The 21,017-nt window shown below is 35.4% G+C and overlaps 1 protein-coding gene and 1 long non-coding RNA gene across 12 annotated transcripts in view; one reads left to right on the top strand and one right to left on the bottom strand.

Moving 5' to 3' along the window:
- The window catches only part of Btk29A (tyrosine-protein kinase Btk29A), a 341,971-nt gene that overhangs the window by 8,930 nt on the left and 312,024 nt on the right, over positions 1-21,017 (bottom strand). For all 10 annotated transcript variants that reach the window (XM_033340998.2, XM_033340997.2, XM_033341002.2 and 7 more), the window contains one exon: positions 140-201. In XM_033340998.2, coding sequence (XP_033196889.1) covers positions 140-201 — 62 coding nt within the window. The remainder of the gene's footprint in view (positions 1-139; positions 202-21,017) is intronic.
- On the top strand, positions 8,431-13,213 carry LOC143304019 (uncharacterized). Of its 2 annotated transcripts, XR_013060713.1 has the most exons (4): positions 8,431-9,992; positions 10,171-10,333; positions 10,399-10,599; positions 10,967-13,213. It is a non-coding gene; the product is annotated as an uncharacterized LOC143304019 (long non-coding RNA). The 2 variants fall into 2 exon arrangements; XR_013060712.1 differs by having other exon boundaries at positions 8,431-10,333.

Consider the following 21,017-nt stretch of genomic DNA (forward strand, 5'->3'; position numbering starts at 1 on the left):
TCTTTTTTGAGAAGTATATTATTACAATGTGGTAAATAATGTTTTATGGAAAATAGTGATATTTATCTGTCACCTTGTTTTCTTGTGGCGGAAGGATATGTAGCTCGTTGAAATATGAAAGGAGGATTTGTTACTTTACCTTGGTTTTAGAAGATGGCGTCCCAGGTGTGCCCCCTGGCATTATTGGAGTCGAGGGGGTCCCTGTAACATAAACATTACAAGTTTTCCTTAGCGATTGATTTGTTAAAATAAAAGATAAGTTTATTTTAAAATCGATGTATTTCATATACAGTCGTTTACGATCAAGAGTATTAAATATATTTCCGTATTGGACATATTGTACCAAGTTAAAACTGCAAAATGTAGACGCTTTATGTGGGGCAGTAACTTAAAAAAAAAACGGAAATGTATTCTTATATTTTCTGACTTGAGTTTGTAGAAAAACTAATTTCCATCGTTCATGGAAGAGTTAATTTTAGTTACAAGTATATAATATAAAAAAAGGATATAATGAAGAAACACTTGTACGGTCTGTTGAAGTAATTACTTCAAGAAAAACTCTACATCTTTGCTTTTGTATATCCGTAAACTGCAAACCGCTGTTACAAAGAGAATAGGATTTAGTGAAAAAAATTCCAAACACGGAGAGGTGCATATTATTGTGCCCTTGAATATAAATTTTGTGTTAGATTACAAGGTCTAGAGACAAAAGAGCTATGAGTAGATTTCTATCGCTGTTTCTTGTAGCTTTCAGCTACAGCTACACACCAAGGTTAACTTTTTGATAATGTCCTTTGCTGTAAATATATGAACATGCTCTCTATCCTTTTTCTTCCTAGTGTATTGTATCACTGTAAGAGTGAGCATCTGGATCAGCATACACTATACTTATACTTGTTTCAATATATTTTTCTATTACAAATTCATCCACTCGTTCCTCTATCAGTCAACCTGAACAATATCGTGTATTAAATTAATAAATAATGATAACAATTTACTTGATTTGATCTCATACACTATACCTGTACTTATAGTTGTTTCAATATATTTTTCTGTTACAAATTCATCCAGTCGTTTCTCTATCACTTAACCTCAATAATATCACACATTAAATTAATAAATAACGATAACAATTTACTTGATTTTGATCTCACTATACCCGTACTTATATTTCTATATATTTTTCTATTACAAATTCATCCACTCGTTTCTCTATCACTTAACCTCAACAATACTACACATTAAATTAATAAATAACGATAACAATTTACTTGATTTTGATCTCAATATACCTGTACTTATATTTCTATATATTCTTCTATTACAAATTCATCCAGTCGTTTCTCTATCACTTAACCTCAACAATATCATATATTAAATCAGTAAATAATGATAAATAAATTGTTAATTTTTACCTCATACATTGTACTTGTATTTATACTTGTTTCAATATATTTTTCTATTACAAATTCATCCAGTCGTTCCTCTATCAGTCAACCTGAACAATATCATACATTAAATTAATAAATAATGATAACAATTTATTTGATCTTGACCTCATACACTATAACTACACTTATTGTTGTGGTTATTAAATGTATGAACAGAGGAACGCGTGGATGAATTGTAACATAGAAAATATATTTTAATACAGAAGTGTAAGTACAAGTAGGAATATAATTTGAGCTGGTCCTGATCCGCACGCTAGCAGTGTTACCCTATATCTGAAACCCCCAAAGCCGTCGTCGCCATTTTACTGTCTATGGTCTGCCTTCGTCCCAGTCTATTGTCTGTACGTTGTCGATGGTTTCAGTGCTTGAGAAGACCAGATGTAGAGTTTTCTTAGAAGTGGTGACCACTTCGACCACTCTCCCTAAAAACTCTACATCCCTACAAACAATTACCTCTTAATATCTTTTTTATTTCTCAAACCTAAATATTCATTTGTCTTAAATATTCAAATCTTGGTTTTGGCAACGCTTTTGTACATATATCTGCCAGTTGCTTTTCGCTTGTTACATACATTACATCAATTTCGCCCCTATTGTATAAATCTCGCAAGAAATGATATCTTACATCAATAATCAAAAATTACAAAATAATAATGATATCTTACATCTTCTTTGATGGAATTCTGCATTCTCAATTAATTCCACGGCAATAGTATTGTCTACACATAGCATATGCTTAAAGATCTCTATCTTCACCGTGTTGTCGAATGTTTCGAGGACGTCGAACCATTCTTGTTGTACTGTCATATGATCCGTAGCTCCTGAGTCGAATGTCCAAACATCATGGTTTGCCGCTTGTATCGTTGAGGTGCTTTCTAATAGACCAATTCCGCTGTGATCTCGATTTTGATTTCTGGTTTCTTGGTTGTCTCTACTGTCGTTTCCTTTATTATTTTTAAAGCAATTTTTACTGGTGTGGCCTTTCCTTTTGCATATAAAGCATCTAAAGCAATCCTTCTTTAGATGGCCAACTTTTCCACAGTTAAAGCAACTTGGTCCTTGTTTCTCGTATTCACGTTTACTTGACTGCTTCTGCTGTTCCCTTTTATAATTATTACCTTTTGTTACCAGTGCCACCGATGTTTCCTGGTCGTCTTTCTTCCATCTAATTTCTTCCGTCATCAGCCTGGTACTAAGCCTGTCTAAGGTCTTCTTTTCTTCTTCCACGGAATCCCACGCACTGTGAAAATGATCGAATTTGTTTGGTAACACCGATAAAATGCGTGTTATCAGCATTTCCTCGCCAATTTCACTCCCAAGGGCTTTCATCTTCGCCGCTATGAGTTCCAACTTTGATAGGTTGTAAGAGACATTTTCAGATTCTTCCCATTTAAAATCGAAGAATTGCTTCTGGACCATATTTAAATTCTCATCCGACTTCATGTCATATATTGTATTCAGCTTTTTCCACATTTCATGTGCTGTCGTGCAACATAAAAGAAGATCCAACGGTTTCTTTCCTACTGAGGTCACGATTAATTTTCTCGCTAATCGATCTGCTTTCAAAAATCTTCCACGAGCGATTTCTTTCTCCGCGCTGTTACCTGGATGACACAAATTCCCTTCACACACGTTGATCAGGTCGTCATCTTCCTCCAAAAGTGTACGCATAACAAAACGCCACTGGAGCCAATTTTCTTCGCCACGTAACATCCCGATCTTCGCACTTGCTAATTCCATTTTAACACTACCACTTACTTTACTAAGCACAACACTAACAATTTATTCACTTCGCGTTGCTACCTTACAATTTACAGCTCTGGGCCCATAACCTGTTGAGGTTATTAGATGTACGAACAGAGGAACGCGTGGATAAATTGTAAAGCATAAAATATATTTTAATACAGATGTGTAAGTATAAGTAGGAATATAATCTGAGCTAGTCCAAATCCGCACGCTAGCAGTGTTGTCCTATAACTGAAAACCCCGAAGCCATTGTCACGAAAACTTGAGGGTTGGATGATAAAATAAAATAGCTGAGTCGTAACACAACTATTAATTTTGTTTTAATTAAACTTTATTATGAATTCAGCAATCACAATGGAATACACACTGAATTAACACACATAAATCACAATTCAGTCCAACCAGGTTATGTAAAACCCAGTTACACCGATACGTTAAGTACGCGACTGTTATAAGGGTAGACACCGGTAAAGATACGTTGACTATTCTAAGGATACCGAATAAGTGAGTTTTACTGACGATACTGTGTCTGAGCAAAGCTAGGAGCTACGGAACTATCGGATTTGTTGATGACAATTTTGGTTAGGGAAGTGAGGGCAGTAGACACCGTTTCCGATTGGATAATAAGAAGGTTGGTGGTCCAGGAAGGGTTTTAACCGCCCTCGCGAGAAAGTTGCTAACGGAACGTACCAGACGCGAGGAAAATTAACTTTCCGTGTTAACCCGTAGTAAACAATAAACGTAAAAGGAAACCTAAGACAAGAGATACTCGCTTGGTCTGAAGGACCGTAACTAAGAAAATTCCAAGACCCCTGGTGGGTACTTAAGACTATTGAGGGTACGCTCCAAGGATGTGCAAACATCTGGGAGGGCACCACCCTGCCTGCGGTGCGTGGCCTGATCTCTGATGTGTCTACTGTCTATGGCCTGCTTTCCTCTCAGTCTATTGTCTATACGCTATCGATGGCTTCAGTGTTTGGGAAAACTAAAAAGACCAGATGTAGAGTTTTCTTAGAAATGGTGACCACTTCAACGTAAATAATAATAACAATTTATCTGATTTTAACCTCATACACTATATCTGTACTTATACTTATACCTATACTTATGCTTGTTTCAATATATTTTTCTATTACAAATTCATCCACTCGTTCCTCTATCAGTCAACCTGAACAATATCATGTATTAAATTAATAAATAATGATAACAATTTACTTGATTTGATCTCATACAATATACCTGTACTTATAGTTGTTTCAATATATTTTTCTGTTACAAATTCATCCACTCGTTTCTCTATCAGTCAACCTGAACAATATCATGTATTAAATTAATAAATAACGATAACAATTTTCTTGATTTTGGATCTCACTATACCTGTACTTATATTTCTATATATTTTTCTATTACAAATTCATCCACTCGTTTCTCTATCAGTCAACCTGAACAATATCGTGTATTAAATTAATAAATAATGATAACAATTTACTTGATTTGATCTCATACACTATACCTGTACTTATAGTTGTTTCAATATATTTTTCTGTTACAAATTCATCCAGTCGTTTCTCTATCACTTAACCTCAATAATATCACACATTAAATTAATAAATAACGATAACAATTTACTTGATTTTGATCTCACTATACCTATACTTATATTTCTATATATTTTTCTATTAAAAATTCATCCAGTCGTTTCTCTATCACTTAACCTCAACAATATCACACATTAAATTAATAAATAACGATAACAATTTACTTGCTTTTGATCTCACTATACCTATACTTATATTTCTATATATTTTTCTATTAAAAATTCATCCAGTCGTTTCTCTATCACTTAACCTCAATAATATCACACATTAAATTAATAAATAACGATAACAATTTACTTGCTTTTGATCTCACTATACCTATACTTATATTTCTATATATTTTTCTATGAAAAATTCATCCAGTCGTTTCTCTATCACTTAACCTCAACAATATCACACATTAAATTAATAAATAACGATAACAATTTACTTGCTTTTGATCTCACTATACCTATACTTATATTTCTATATATTTTTCTATGAAAAATTCATCCAGTCGTTTCTCTATCACTTAACCTCAACAATATCACACATTAAATTAATAAATAACGATAACAATTTACTTGCTTTTGATCTCACTATACCTATACTTATATTTCTATATATTTTTTTATTGAAAATTCATCCAGTCGTTTCTCTATCACTTAACCTCAACAATATCACACATTAAATTAACAAATAACGATAACAATTTACTTGCTTTTGATCTCACTATACCTATACTTATATTTCTGTATATTTTTCTATTGAAAATTCATCCAGTCGTTTCTCTATCACTTAACCTCAACAATATCACACATTAAATTAATAAACAACGATAACAATTTACTTGTTTTTGATCTCACTATACCTATACTTATATTTCTATATATTTTTTTATTGAAAATTCATCCAGTCGTTTCTCTATCACTTAACCTCAACAATATCACACATTAAATTAATAAATAACGATAACAATTTACTTGCATTTGATCTCACTATACCTATACTTATATTTCTATATATTTTTCTATTAAAAATTCATCCAGTCGTTTTTCTATCACTTAACCTCAACAATATCACACATTAAATTAATAAATAACGATAACAATTTACTTGCTTTTGATCTCACTATACCTATACTTATATTTCTATATATTTTTCTATTACAAATTCATCCAGTCGTTCTTCTATCAGTCAACCTAAACAGGGTCTGCAATTTAGAACTAGATTTCATTTTTCGAAACATTCGCCATTAGTCTGAGTTTTTCACGGCAGCGAAGCTGCTTGGTTCGTTTCCTGGGATAATTATCGAATGTAGCATGGAGAAGACTTTGGAGAAGAGATCTCATAACTTACATCTAATGAGCTTACGTTGCTTGCGATGTTTTTAATGAATACTAATGAACTCTAAAATTTCGTTCTCCTTTCCTCCAAAGGAAAAGTCCGGTCTGCGAAGCGAGCTTTTTTAACCGAGAATAATTGCACTCATTCTCGTAGGAACGGTCTATGAATGAGAAAGAAAAGGACAACTTTTTTTTCTTTAATCTAACAAACAAATTCTACGATGTTCGCTTCTTTTCTCATCGTCTTAAATCGCCTTAATTAACAACGAATTATGAAATGGAAAGATTGCAACTTTTTGACGAAATATTTATTGGCAGAATAACCGATGCTGTTACGTAGGTAAGTTGTAAAGTAGAATTCAACTGGAATTATAGTGGATTTTATTATTGAGCCAATTAATCAACTCTTTCTCTCTCTCTCTTCTCGTTGGTAATTAAGCAGAGATTAAAAGTTTTCGTTCTATTTATTTCTCCGTTACGAGTTCAGACAATAATCGTAACGAACGTCCACAGAATATTATTCATTTATGAAACAGGATGTTGAAAAATTCGTTTAATTCGGTCGACTAATAATGACATCTTTGTTTGCATCAGACGTTTGAGAAATGTTGCAGTTAAACTTTGAACAGCGATTTGTCGATCTATAATATAATAATTTATGGTACAGAGAACTATAGTTAAAGTACAGTTCTCGAGAAGACTACAGAAAATGCTTTCGTTCAACGAATATCTGTAAAAATATCATTATATCAGATATTCGAACGTCTACGTTTCTAAATATCCAAATTTATTTTAAATAAAATGCAAATCATTTTGAGAAATAAAAAAAAATTCAAATTACATAAACGATGAAATACAAATATTGACGAGATGAAATTCCTTTTTTTTTGTACCTGACCGAAGCGTCGAGCGTTAAAACAGCTACTCGTTTCGTAGAATCTCGCTCGAAGGTTTCAAACATTCGTCGCAAGCAAAGCAGACGAGCCACTCTATCGGGTGTTCTAATAACGCACGCGAACATCCAGTGAACACGCTAATAGACAACAATATATCCATTCGTGTTTTATGATACATCCTCTGTATCTCGTAATATTCGTTCCAAGCTAGGAAAGAATCATAACGAATCGTAAAAAAAAAGAAAATAAAAAAAAACGGATATGAGAGGAAAAAGAAATGACGAGAACAAACGATGGGTAGGTCATCGGCTAAACATTTTCGTTTGCTGTGAATCGACCGATTTACTTCGATGTCAGCGGTATCGAGCCTGATGTTTCGTTAATATTTTGCGAACAGCACGTCGGGCATCGTTTCGATATTCGCACAGCTTTTCCTCTTTTATAGTTTTCATTTCTATCTAGATATGTCGCAACAATAGAGTTGCAGCTTCGTTCTGCATATTTCCTTTCCTATCTTTTTTTCGTCTGTATATCTTTTTTTACCTCGAAGCGAACTCAGCTTCAAACGTAACCTTTATACGAGAATATGGCTGTGTTGCCAATTGTTCACTTGCCTGGCAACGAGACGGATGAATGAACATTTACAAAATTAAACGGATCAAGTTATCTTATCGAGAAATTCAATCCTCCGCGGCATCTCGTCGAATTTTATTTACTTTTAACGTCTCGTCGCCGATCTACGTTTCATATTTCTCCACGAGGAACGCTCGTCCAGTCGATCTATCCGACTTTCTTTCCAAATTACTGTTTTCTGTCTTCGTTATTCAATATGTACAGTACATCCTTCCATGGAACGCTAGAAGGAAACTGTTAGCTCAGTTTAACAAAATTGTTGCTAGTACTTCACACTCTGACAGTCGTAGCAAAAAAATTCTTTTTATTATTTAATTTGTACTTTACAATTTGTCCAGCTGGACATTCGGTAAATTCGGGGAGTTCTCTGGAAGAAAGATTCTCTATAGGTCTATTAGAGATATATACGGACTTTCTTTCATTTCATAAATATAAAGAAGAGAAAATTTCTTTAAGACCAATTGTAATCATAAGACTGCGAATTTGTATATTACATTTGTGGAAAATTTGAAGATGCAAAAATGCACTTAATGTATATGAAAATATAGAAATTTATCCAACGTATAATCCTCTCTATAACGTTCGGTAGGTAAAGTAATTCTCTATTTGGGTTTCAGTTTTTTAATTGTATTTATGGAAGTATCGTTTTGTATAAATATTCACGGTTTGATAATTATCAATTCGAATGTACCTAATATTAAAAGACTACAACTAATACTTTCGACGCAGTCTTATGAGTCTCCTTTCTCAGAAGTATAGTATACAATAAGTATAGGCAGCAATAACGAGATATAATAACATTAAAAATATGAGCTATATAGTATATCATATCATAAGTCTCGTGTTATACTATTTGCAATAGGTTTGAAGGTATTACGTATTGTTCGAGAACATTGAGTTTGAGGATGTTTTCGAAACGAGCAATTTGCATCGATACCCAGCTTTCTCTACGGATCATATTTCTGTTTTCTCTTGGTTTCAGGCAGCGACTCTTTGTTGGTCTCAATTAGCGTGACGCGTAACGAGCTGCAGCTCGTTAGCTGACCGATTCGTTGATAAAATACACGATTCCATGATCCCTGTACAACCAACTGGATTTTTCGTTTTAATTACTCTTTCCTCTTAAAACTTTCAAACCTTTAGATCAACCGGATTCTAGTTGCCTGAATGATAACCATAATAGCACTTTCTTAACTGGCAAAGATTTTGCTTCGTTCACTGTTACGATCCCCACCAGTTCTAGTAACTGATTGATGGTGCTTCAAAAGCTTCTTGCACGATCGAGTTAACCCTTTGCACGTCTATATCGAGTGTGATTCGACATCAATTTTTATCTCAGGAGTTCCTTTGTCGAGTCCCACTCGACATTCTTTCATGTCCAAATCAATAGATGTCGCGCACAGGTTATCGATGCTCTTACCGAACTGGCTTACTTACCTAACTTATATCAATCTGCTCAGAGTTTGAAAATTGTATACCTGTCACCCTCTAAATATTTACAACGAGTGAAAGGCGCGAAATAAATAAGGACTTTGACAGTAGTGGTAGTGATGACTATATGCGAGAAGTAGATCTTGAGTACAATATAGTCGCTAAGCGTTAGGAGCTGCTGGTAACGAAATTGAAATAAAATTCCGAGTGCAAATGGTTAATACTATGGAGGAAATTTTGGCGAAATTAGCAATGTTAATCAATTCCCTCGTATGACAGTAACAGGCTTGACAATAAGACGAAGATTTACAAGTGAATTGTACGAATTACAATTCGATCGATGGTATTTACGATACAAAATTGTAAGAATATGAAAACTGTTTGTGTAATAAATGTTTATAACCTATGCTTTGTCACTTGGTAATTTACTATCGTGTAAAAAGGTTTCAGTTTTACGTTCGTTAAATAAATAATTATGCCAGATGTTCGTGTCTCGTTCGTATTCGACGAAGAAAAGAGAAATATACTTTCTTCGATAATTGATCAATAAAGAGGTAAGATCGCGACTAGTGGCCAATTAGCAAACTAATCGTAGCAATCGGCTACTCTAGCACGCAACTTCGTGCTATCCTTCTGGTCGTCAGCTTTTATTTTATTTTTTTATTTTTTCTATTATTTAATTTGTACTTTACAATTTGTCCAGCTGGACATTCGGTAAATTTTTCTAGTGCTTTTATTTGAAAACATACCACGACGCCAGAAATTGCAACGGATCCATGATCCAGCCAAAGCGAGCCATCGAGCCTCTCCTATGCCTCCTTCCACACCACTTTTCTGAAGATGCTATCGTCGAACGTTTAAGTGAAAGCTCTAGAACCACACAGACTACGCGTGAACGCGCGTTTTACACAGGTATTTTTACCTCACCAACTACCCTCGAATTTCGTATGTTTTCACGCCGAATAAACAGAGAAAATAAATAAACAGAGAAAATAAATAAATAAATAATATAGAAAAACGGAGAAATACGGAGCAACTACGCGCGACGAAGAGACGTGGATTTTAAAGGGAATAATAGATATATATATAGTTAGGTTATCACTCGCGAACTGTAACCGAACTTCACGTGTTCCCGACGCGTCCCAAGAAACAGCCGAAGAAGAAAGATTTAATCGAGAGAAGAAATATTTTATTGCAAAGAAATATGAAAACTTGTAGGAACCACGTACAACGAAGAGACGTGAATTCTACAGGTAATGATACCTAGATGGTTAAGCTTTCACTCGCGAACTGTGATCTAACTTCACGTGTTTTTCAGATAAGTCGAGATCGAGAGGAATAACACACGCCGTACGAGAAAAAGATACGGAGATATAGAGAATGAAAACACCACACGATGAAGAAACGTGGCTTTTAAGGAGAATATGGTATATGGTTAGTACGATGACTAAGAGAAACGCGGTTGCAAGCAAGAGTGCAGGTGCGTGCACCGGCAGCACTGAATGCCGGAATATCAACGGTGAGCGAAGGACGATACCACAGCTAGTCTCCACCCTGTCTAGACAAAATCAATGCGACCTCAACCTCCTGCATCCCCTCCAGCATCCCTTAGACCGTTCAACGTCCCCACGTGCGTGCGTGCCTGCCTGCCTGCCTGCCCTGCGTCCCTCTCTCTTTCGAACTTCCTCTTCATGTCTAGTTTCATTACCGGAAGCAGTCTGCCGCTGCTCCACTCTATGGAGTGTGTACTACGTTCACCGACTACGGATACAAGTTGCTACTTCTTCCTTTCTCTTGCTCCTCTTCTACCTTCGCCATTTCTTTTTCTCTTCCTTGTCTATCTCTTTTGTTCTTTCCTTGGTCTTATCTCTTTTCTATTTTTGTAGGGAACATGCTGTTTCATTCGACCGGCACGATGGTCCTCGTCACACGTAGCGACGTGGATATTTGTGAGTGCTACACACGCACGAAGAGACAAGAGCGAACGGATCGAGGGAAAATGGAACGAGGGAATGCAATTTGAGACTGTTAAAATGTCAGCGATTTTTGCGACCGGACAGGAAATGTTTATTAACGGCCGTTGCCGGCACCAGGTTTTACACAGCCGGATTTCGTTTCGCTGAAATACGGCTGTTTGGAAAACCGATAATGCGTGTAAAAATGTTCGTGTCACCGAGAGGCGGTGCGAAAGAAGCTGCCGGGATTCGATACGGGCGTAGTGTGCGACACGCCAGCTCCGGACTTACGAATAGCAAGTCCCCGTTGAGTCTCACTAACGAACAGTTAATTTCGCGTAGTATCACGCTCTTTCCTTTATTCATCGTGACAGCGTCAGTTCGTAATAGCGTGAGCAATTTTATAATACGTTTTTGTGCTACTTGATCGAAACGATGCCCAATCAATACTCCAGTCAAAGGGCAGAGTAGCTCCTGACAATTTTCACAAGTGGCGATACTATAGGAAAGTAAACTTGACAATGAAAAACGTAATATTAGATCGTCTAAGCAATGCATTCGACAGATGAAACTAAGTGAAAATTGTTTAAAAGCAATAGGATATTATAGAAAACCAGCATGATCGCATGAAGTCCTACTATTCTGCTCTATAGTTAAATCTATTCTGATACTTTTATTAGTGTGAAACGTAGTTTTGCAGAACATATCAAAACATTTTCACGGAAGAGCAGAATATTGTAAAAGTCGTACACGATCATAAAAAACGTCTGTCGTGATAAATGCGTAAATATTGAATAATACAGCAGACATACGTACTACTTTTTTTTTATTTATTTATTAAAATTACAATCAATTCTCGCGTTGAGAATTTTCAGTAATTTTTCTGGCATGGCGCAGTGACATGGCTGATTATTTATAATAAATTAATACTTATTATAGATAAGTATAATTTATATGTAAGTATTATAAATAAGTGAATATTACTTAATTTAGATAACTAATTGAATCTAGCGTTTAGGTCTAGCGGGTAGTGCCCCCATACGTATTACATGAAAACTAAACCAAATCACAAAGACTACACTACCACATAGTCAGTCCGGCTATGTTACCATCGATATACCATCGTGCAGCTCTTTCCGTATCATCGGACAGTAAAAACGTATCGGCACGCTCTATTTGTTTGTTCGTTTCAGTCAAGTATTTGCACCCATATCTCGCCTTGAGACGAGAGTAGACGTTCTTAAAGCATTCGAGGGCGAGACACGATCGCGATGCATTAATCTAAAAAATTGATGAACCGCGATACAACAGTCTGTCTTTCTCCTCTCATTTCACCTCCTGTGAACTGTGCGATGGAAACAAAAGAATTAACCTCGACCGATAGAATCGTCCGCGGTAATTGCTCGTTGGGGCGACAAAATGTTCGCTAGAAACACGAATACTTCTATCGATGGAGAAGAGAACGCTGGAACAGTTGACCTGTTTCGAGTAGTTGCTCTGTATACGATACACGACACACGCGTCGCCCATTGTACGGTTAGCGAGCGCGAATACGTTATTACTTGCTATTATCGCCGCTACCGAATGTTTCATATTGTTTTCCATTCTTCAACGATTTCTCAACATCGTTCGAATGCAGTCGAGGTGGAAAAATATTCAGCCGAGAACGTTTTACGGTTTCTACAAATTTATTACCGCGGCTTTATTATCTTTCGTTTGACAAATTGCGTTGATAAGTGTACTTCGCAGCGTGGCTCGAACAATTCTCTTGATTCTTTGAAAGGTTTACGATACTTCCATCGCGCCTTGATTTTCTCGAACGTGTATAGATTTTTATATTTTACGTCCAGTAGTTTACGATCTGCGTTCTGCTGTTCTTATCATCTGAGTTATTCAGCAACCAATGTTTCTGGTAACAATGAAATGCTTCTTACGAGATTTTGTATATTATTGTTATTTGATAACTATCGTATTATTTCTCTCTTTTTTCGGTTATCTTTATGATATAGATTAAAAAGGAAACACCCAACAGATCTCACAAAGGACATAACCTAACAAACAAACACTCACCAAACTAAAGAAATAAATCAATCAAATTCGAAGATGATATCCCACTGGGGGTAGCCATCCACATGTTATATTATTATACCACTAAGCTATAATATTTTACCAAATGCCCTACTGGACAAATTGTAAAATGTAAATAAATAAATAAAAAAAAAAATCTTTATGATATATAAACTTCGTGAAACTGTCCTGAAACAGCCAAGATTTTTATCACCAGGTTTACATCAATTAATTTATATATAGTATAATTTATATATATAGATCTGGCTCTCGTAATTGTATAAATATTGTATAGCAATGTTCAAATTATATATATATATATAGATCCAGATAGTTTTTAATTTGAAAATTGCTGTTTACCCTGATCTAATTTAAATTTGTATAATTGCAAGGGGAAACATATCATTTCAGTTAATCATCAACGAAGGTTCGATTAACGATCTTCATTTCAAAATGTTATTTATTTCGAAATAACATTTATTAAGTAATAATCTAATGGTAAAGCGGGTTATATCTGAAATTCTGCAAAGGTTTTAATTAAAAAGATTATTGAATTCCTGTCGAGTAAGATCTGTCTCATTACGAGAGTATTTAATCTACCGAAATTTCAGATTCCTCAATGAGAGAGAGAGAAATTTCGATAGACATGTTCCACGAGTAGAAAGTTCTTGGAAAAAAAGGAGAAACATGTTCGTTTCGATTGAAACCGAGACTGTTCGTCCTCGGAACTAGGACACGATTCTTCTGCTAATTTGAAAGCAGTTTATTAATTTATCAGCGGCTGAATTTTTTCGAAAAACCGGGCGATACTTCGTTCAAGCGAATTTTTTTTAGAATTTTTCATTTTAATTACAGAGACGCAGGCGATTTCGGATAAAATGTTTTTGTTTAAAAGTTTCCCTTTGCCCACTTAACCCCGTTCACCACGTTCGTGAAATTCTGTTTCGCATTGTAAATTGCTTGCAGATAATTATCTTAGAATATTCGCGCGGTCGAACGTGTCCTGTAAATTAACGAGAAGAGAGACAGCGATGGAAAAGAAAGAGAAATTTGAAGTGTATAGGCCGTGATAGTTGTAGTTGCGGATGTAGATGTCACTGCTGGAGTACTGCTGCTTTTCTACTAATTTAGATGCGTGGAAAGAAAAATGGGACCATGGGATTTGAACCTGGGTCCCGAACGTTCATAACCTAAGGCGCTAACCACTGCGCTGCCGTCGTCCGACACTAGTTGGCGTCGTCCGGTGGTATTTGCTATCGAGTGTCGCCACAAATTAAATGATTTTTCATTAACCACCATTTTAAACCTTCAAATGATCAACATTTGTTTGGGCGAAATGTTTTAATGGAAATGCTTCCAAAATGTGGGATATTTTGAATGTACAGAAATTCTTGACAAATGTTATTACCAAAGCGAGTTATATATTGAGTTGGCAACTAAGTGATTGCGAATTTTGGATTGGAACAAAGGAATCTACAGGAATTCTACGATATTTTCAAATCACCACCTTATTCCATTTCTCATAATCCCAAAATACCAAAATTGCAAAAAAGTCTCGCCTCTAGAAATTATGCAAAATTTTCTTTACATCTAATATATTTCAATCTTCTCTCACTTTGAAAATTCCCAAACTTCTATTAACGGAGTTATGCTAATGGGAATTGCACAAAAACTTTTCACTGTCTCTCATTTTGCTTCTTTGGTATCTTGGGAAATTTTGAAATTTTCGCTATTGAATGGAAAGTATATTTAACAGTATATCTGCAGCTGATTTAGATTTACAAATTGTTGATTGCATTAAAAGGTAGCAAGTGTTGCTTTGTATATATGTAAGATCGTTAATCACGTGGTAATTCAGGTGATCGATTCTGAAGTCTGAAAATCGAGTTTATTGTGAAAATACTTAAATGAAATACAGGACTAAATAACAACAATTAATAACAGCAATAATTAAATAACAACCAATTAATAACAGTAAACAATAAATAACAAGTTTTGTGCAGTGTCTACCTGAAAATCGAGAATCGATTTTCAACGTCCTGAGCTATCGATCTTTCTCCGTCAATCTTCAATGTTTTAAATAATTACTCTTTCTTCTATGGTCTTGTCTATCTCTGATGTTGCTCTCTGTCCGTCCGTTTGGGAAATGAGCGTCTCTCAAGATGGCTGTCCGTAAACAAAGAAAGTCGTTCTGTTCGTGAAACAAAGAAAGTCCCTAGCACCCTTGATCTCTAGGGAGTTTACATATATGTATATACTTAATATAATAATTTTATTAATATCAATTTTTATTTCATGAAAGAAATTATATTATAAACAACACTTATATAAATATAATATTCATAAATTAAAAAATTAAACTTTTTTATATATATACATATATAAATAAATATAAAAAAGTTAATTAAATAATTCTACAATTTAAATATTAAAAATAATTAATTATTAATATTAATTTTTATTTAGTTAACTAATTCGTTAATTCCTACACTGTGGTACAATTTACCGAATGTCCAGCTGGACAAATTGTAAAGCACAAATTAAATAAGAAAAAAAAAAGAAAAACTTTGGTACAATTCATGCAGATATACTGTTGCTATAAATAGACCTAAGAGTACTCATGAGCTGCAGCGCACGTAAGATCGTCTACAGGAAGGAAATTCCCTGTTATCGGTTCCAGTTTACCCTGGATCTATCTTTTCCACCATAGAGATATCCCTTCTCTTCCCCCATGAATCGCTTCGATCTATTGTGGATCTGCGCAACCAGAAATACCTCAATCTCCCAAAAGTTCGCGGAAATGGAAGAGGAAGATTAGGGAAGACGGAAGGTTCTCTCTCGATCAAAATTCAGAATCCGGCTGCGATCGTTGATAGAGGAGGAAACTCTGGTTCCTGTGCACCGACGATGATCAATATTCGTCACATGGAGAGATGGGTAGGGGTCGACATTGTCAGGGTTGGTTGGACGATTCTTCATACCATATCGTGCAACTGTTGCCTCCACGAGAAATGATCTTTCACGCATTGAGAGCTAAGCGCTGGAACGTCATCAGGGAAATCTTTCCACGCTCGTTTTCGTTTCCGTGTTGAAAGCTTTATTGCCGCGTGATTCTCGATATTATTATTGCACAGCCAGGTCCCTCGAGCTTCTCTATCTTCCCCTGTTTTATACTGTGTATTTACAATGGAACCTACTAGACGCTCGCATCATTATTTTTATTTCATTGTTCCTTTTTTAAATTCGTCCAGTGGAAAAATATTAAAGTTAATGCATTTGTATATGTATACATCCAGGTAGTTTTTAATTTGAAAATTGCTGTTTACACTGATCTAATTTAAATTTGTATAATTGCAAGGGGAAAAATATTAGAGTTAATGCATTTTTATGTGTACAGATCCAGACAGTTTTTAATTTGAAAATTGCTGTTTACACTGATCTAATTTAAATTTGTATAATTGCAAGGGGAAAAATATTAGAGTTAATGCATTTTTATGTGTACAGATCCAGACAGTTTTTAATTTGAAAATTGCTGTTTACACTGATCTAATTTAAATTTGTATAATTGCAAGAGGAAATAGAATATCTATGTAGAAATCATGGGTTTCAGGGGTATATTATTTTTTAGAAAATTAGTCAAATATGTTATTGCTACCTGTAATTCGCAGATTTATCAAACCATTATTTTGGTAAATATTGGATTGACAACTAGGTGATTGCGGGTTTTATTATGAGGTGGTATTGACAAAATCCGCAATCACTTAGTTGCCAACCCAATACATTTAAATATTTAGATACGCGTATAACAATAATTGTACGGATTAAAATACGAAAACGTTAATTACCGTTAATTAATACGACAGCCGTATATTAATGTTAAGGTTTTATCTCGTAACAGAGAGAGAGAGAGGAAATGCGTGGATGAATGTATAATAGAAAAATATATTTAAGCAGGTTTAATTATAATGTAATTAAGTACAATGTGTATGTTAGTTCAGATTCGCACACTGGCAACGTTACTTTATGAAAGAGCTTCGAAGCCATGAGTCTATGAGTATTTATACAATTATGGAAAACTGGTCTGTCTGTACACCATTGCATTATCTATGCATGTTCCTAGAAAACTATGAGGCTGAGAGGCCCTTTAAATTGATTTAGTGCTAAACAATGCTCAATGGCTTCGAGGGCAAAGAAAACTAAACTTTAGAAAAGATATGGAGTTTTCCTTGAAGTTTTTTTTTTTATTATTATTTAATTTGTACTTTGTAATTTATCCAGCTGAACATTCGCTAAATTTCCTTGAAGTGGGGCCTACTTCAATAATGAAAAATCACATGGATTGAATATACGTGCATTTCAAACAGATTCGAATCTGTTACTGGTCTTCATATTTTTGTACTGTAGAGCCCTCTTCATGGACATTGAGAAAGCATTTGACAAAGCGAACCTTGGAAGATGCCCCAGAAATATTCGGAGTGTTCAACGATATCATTTGTTTAACAATCAACAATCAACAATCCTCGCCTTCAACTGGTTTCGTACAATTCTCCATTACCACTGACTTTCTCGCTTCTCCACTCGACTTGCTTCGACGTTGAAACTTGATCCTTCGCACTTCGCTGTTCAAACTCGAATACCTCTGTTTACAGATTTGTTTCTTTTGTTGCCCTTCGATATCCCCACCACGCGCGCGTTCGTTAGACGCCCGCGACCGTTGCCACGTACGCTTTCTTCCAAATATTCGGCGAAAAGACCGTAGGGATATCGATGGCTCATTAGGCATATCAGCCTTACGCTTCGATGATGTGTTTTGTGTCGCGAAGCCGTCGGAAAGTTCCGTCGTCGAGTGCCGCCACAAATATTTTCACAGCGCAGCGGGAGACTTCAATGCAAAGCACTAAGCCAGGCAAAACACAGACACGGCTGTACTAGTCAGGCGCACTAATGCAGAAACAGCAGCCACATTACTGCAAGAGCACATCAGAAAATAGAAAAATGGCTACCAGATAAACAAATAAAAGCAAACCCCAGTAAATGTAACGATATTACATTTACATTAAGAAAACGGTAATCACCAAATATCCAATTAAATGGCACGCGTATAACACAAACAAGGCAAGTTAAATACCTGGAACTTCACTTAGACACACAACTTACATGGAAGCATACTAAATCAATTATAGACAAAATACGGATAAAAAGAAGACAAATGTACTGGTTAACTAGTCGAAGTTCTAAACTCAGCATAGAAAATAAACTAAAAATCTACAAAACGATAGTAAAACCAATTTGGACGTACGGAATACCACTACGGGGGACAGCAGCAATGCGCCACATAAATAAACTAGAGTCGCTACAATCGAAGATACTGAGAACAATAGCGAACGCCCTCTGGTATGTCAGAAACGAGGATATACGTAAAGACTTGAAAATACCAACGGTGAAAGAAGAAATCGGCAGGTACGCAAAAATATACAAGGAAAGAACGGCAACACAGCCAAACCAGCTGGCTGCCGAAGCGAGCAGAACTCTGATAGAAAAAAGACTAAAAAGAGAACAGCCCACTGACCTCGCTAAGGAAATAAAATGGTCAAAATCGAAGATGATATCCCGCTGGGGGTAGCCATCCACATGTTATTTAGTAATTAAGTTAGAAAAATTTACCAAATGTCCAGTTGGACAAATTGTAAAGTACAAATTAAATAATAAAAAAAAATATTTTTGTAATGTCTAAATATTACCACGAGTCGTGTAAATTCTAAAAAGCAATTTCAGAAAGATTGCATGGGTATTATCGTGTCTCTTATAGTTCAATGTACGTAAAATAAGGATTCTTGAGAGGATTCTAAGAAAATCTTTCGTTAATAGAGTTGGTGAGAGTGAAATTGATCGGGTATATACTGGAAATGAAAAGAAAACTTGAAAAGAGTTTCGTTCGCGAATCTGGCAATGGTTCCATTATGATCTATCCTGTTGGAACCGTGGCGTGTTTATAGAGCGATAAAGAGCCGCTCGCTTTTGCACATCTGGGGCGTACAAATCAAGCCATAATGATCCGCGAGGTTTGACTTGAACGCGAAAGGCACAGGGCTTCTGTAGGAGAATCGTTATTTTCCTCAAGGAACAGTATGGTCGTATTCACCTTACCTTTTACAAAGATTTGTTGCATAATATATTTATATATATTGATATATAGATAATATAGAGAGAAACACAACAATAGAAATATACAGTAGGAAGATAGCAACGTTGTTTTTGTAGTTTATAAAAGAAATTCTTACAGTCTGTGAGAAATCATCTCTGATGAATTTTTATCAGCCGTAGAGAATCACAGGTAAGACTAGCAAATTATACCATTGGGTTGGCAACTAAGTAATTGCGGATTTTGCCATTAGGTGGCCATTGGTAAAATCCACAATCACTTAGTTACCAACCCAATAGAAGAGAAATTTAATTTTTATAGTATACGTTTCACTGTTACCATCACCGTTACTATACTGCGCAGTTTTACACATTTATGCGAGCTTGACAGATGCAAAAATATAACAGAATGCATATAACAAATAGAAATATACAAAATATTCAATGTAGAATATTTGTTATAATTTTTAATGGATAAAACGAATCTCCATCTAAGTTCCATTCTTTTAGTTGTGCACATAAAAATATTGCATAAAAATTCACAGTTTAAGTGGATAAACGAATAATTTTATTTCAGCCTGCCGGGCTTACCAATAACTATTTAAAATTGTATAAAAATAGTATGTGAATGAGAGATACGAAGGTATTAGTATTCGACAAGAGTATTAGGGAACATCAATTTTGGAGGCGAAATTTGCGCGAGCGAAGTTTAAATCAGGACACCTATTTCCTCCTCATGAAATACCTCCATTCCGTCTCATTCTCTCATAATTACGCTTAAATACTGTCGGGATAGTTATGTCCTTGCCGTGGAAAATTGGATTTCAAAGGATGCTGATTGCGTTCTGTCCCTAGAAACTGCTACAAACTTGGACAATTCACATTCTGCCGGACACGTGCAAAAATATAATTATCCCCTGTCGCTCATGTGTCATCGCGTGGGCGCATAATTTTCTATAACATAAATATTGTATTATTTTAATCAGGATAACCATACGGCTATGATTAAACCGGTTGAGATAATTAAACCAATATCGCTGACTGATATCGATCTTCCTTCAATTTGATTAGGACGATGCCACGAGAAATTAAAGGCTCGTTCAAATTATTCGACATCTGAATTCTAGTACTTTCACTTCAAATTACTTGAGAAATTTGTCTTTAGATTACTCGAAAGTTGACTTCATATTTTCTTCTCATTTTGCATTTTCAAGTATATCTCCATAGCTTGAAAAGCTTTTGAGGTGGATAATATATATCGTGATAGATACTGCTGCTTTCTCTCAGTTAGGGGATCGTGGAGAAAAAACCGGACTATGAGTGCCGGGATTCGAACCTGGGTCTGGAGCGTTCGTAACCAATTACGCTAACCACAGCGCTGCCGTCGTCCGGCAGCTATAAAGTCTTTGTGTAGCAAGCCACGGGACAGAAACCGTTGGAAAGTTTTGCTGTCGAGTGCAACAGATGTCTTTTGTTTTCATGTGTTCTATGTTTTTGCCATTTTGCTTTCGTTTTCTTTTTTTCTTTGATTTTGTCAAGGATGGCTGTTGGAATTATATTGAATGAATCGACATTACATTTACATCGTCTGAGGTACTAGGATTCTAGCAGAATACTGCGATATCTACGGAGTAAAACAAAATCTCTTTAACCATCTTGACAAAAATAAGAAATTTCACGAACATTCTCAGTCTATCCGTTATCGTTTCATTCCTAGTTCTTATCATTCGGCAATTGCAAGTTATCTACGCTGTCTGTATTTCCTCTGGGATAC

The sequence above is a fragment of the Bombus vancouverensis genome, chromosome 18 (assembly GCF_051014615.1).
Source record: "Bombus vancouverensis nearcticus chromosome 18, iyBomVanc1_principal, whole genome shotgun sequence".
Classification (NCBI taxonomy): domain Eukaryota; kingdom Metazoa; phylum Arthropoda; class Insecta; order Hymenoptera; family Apidae; genus Bombus; species Bombus vancouverensis.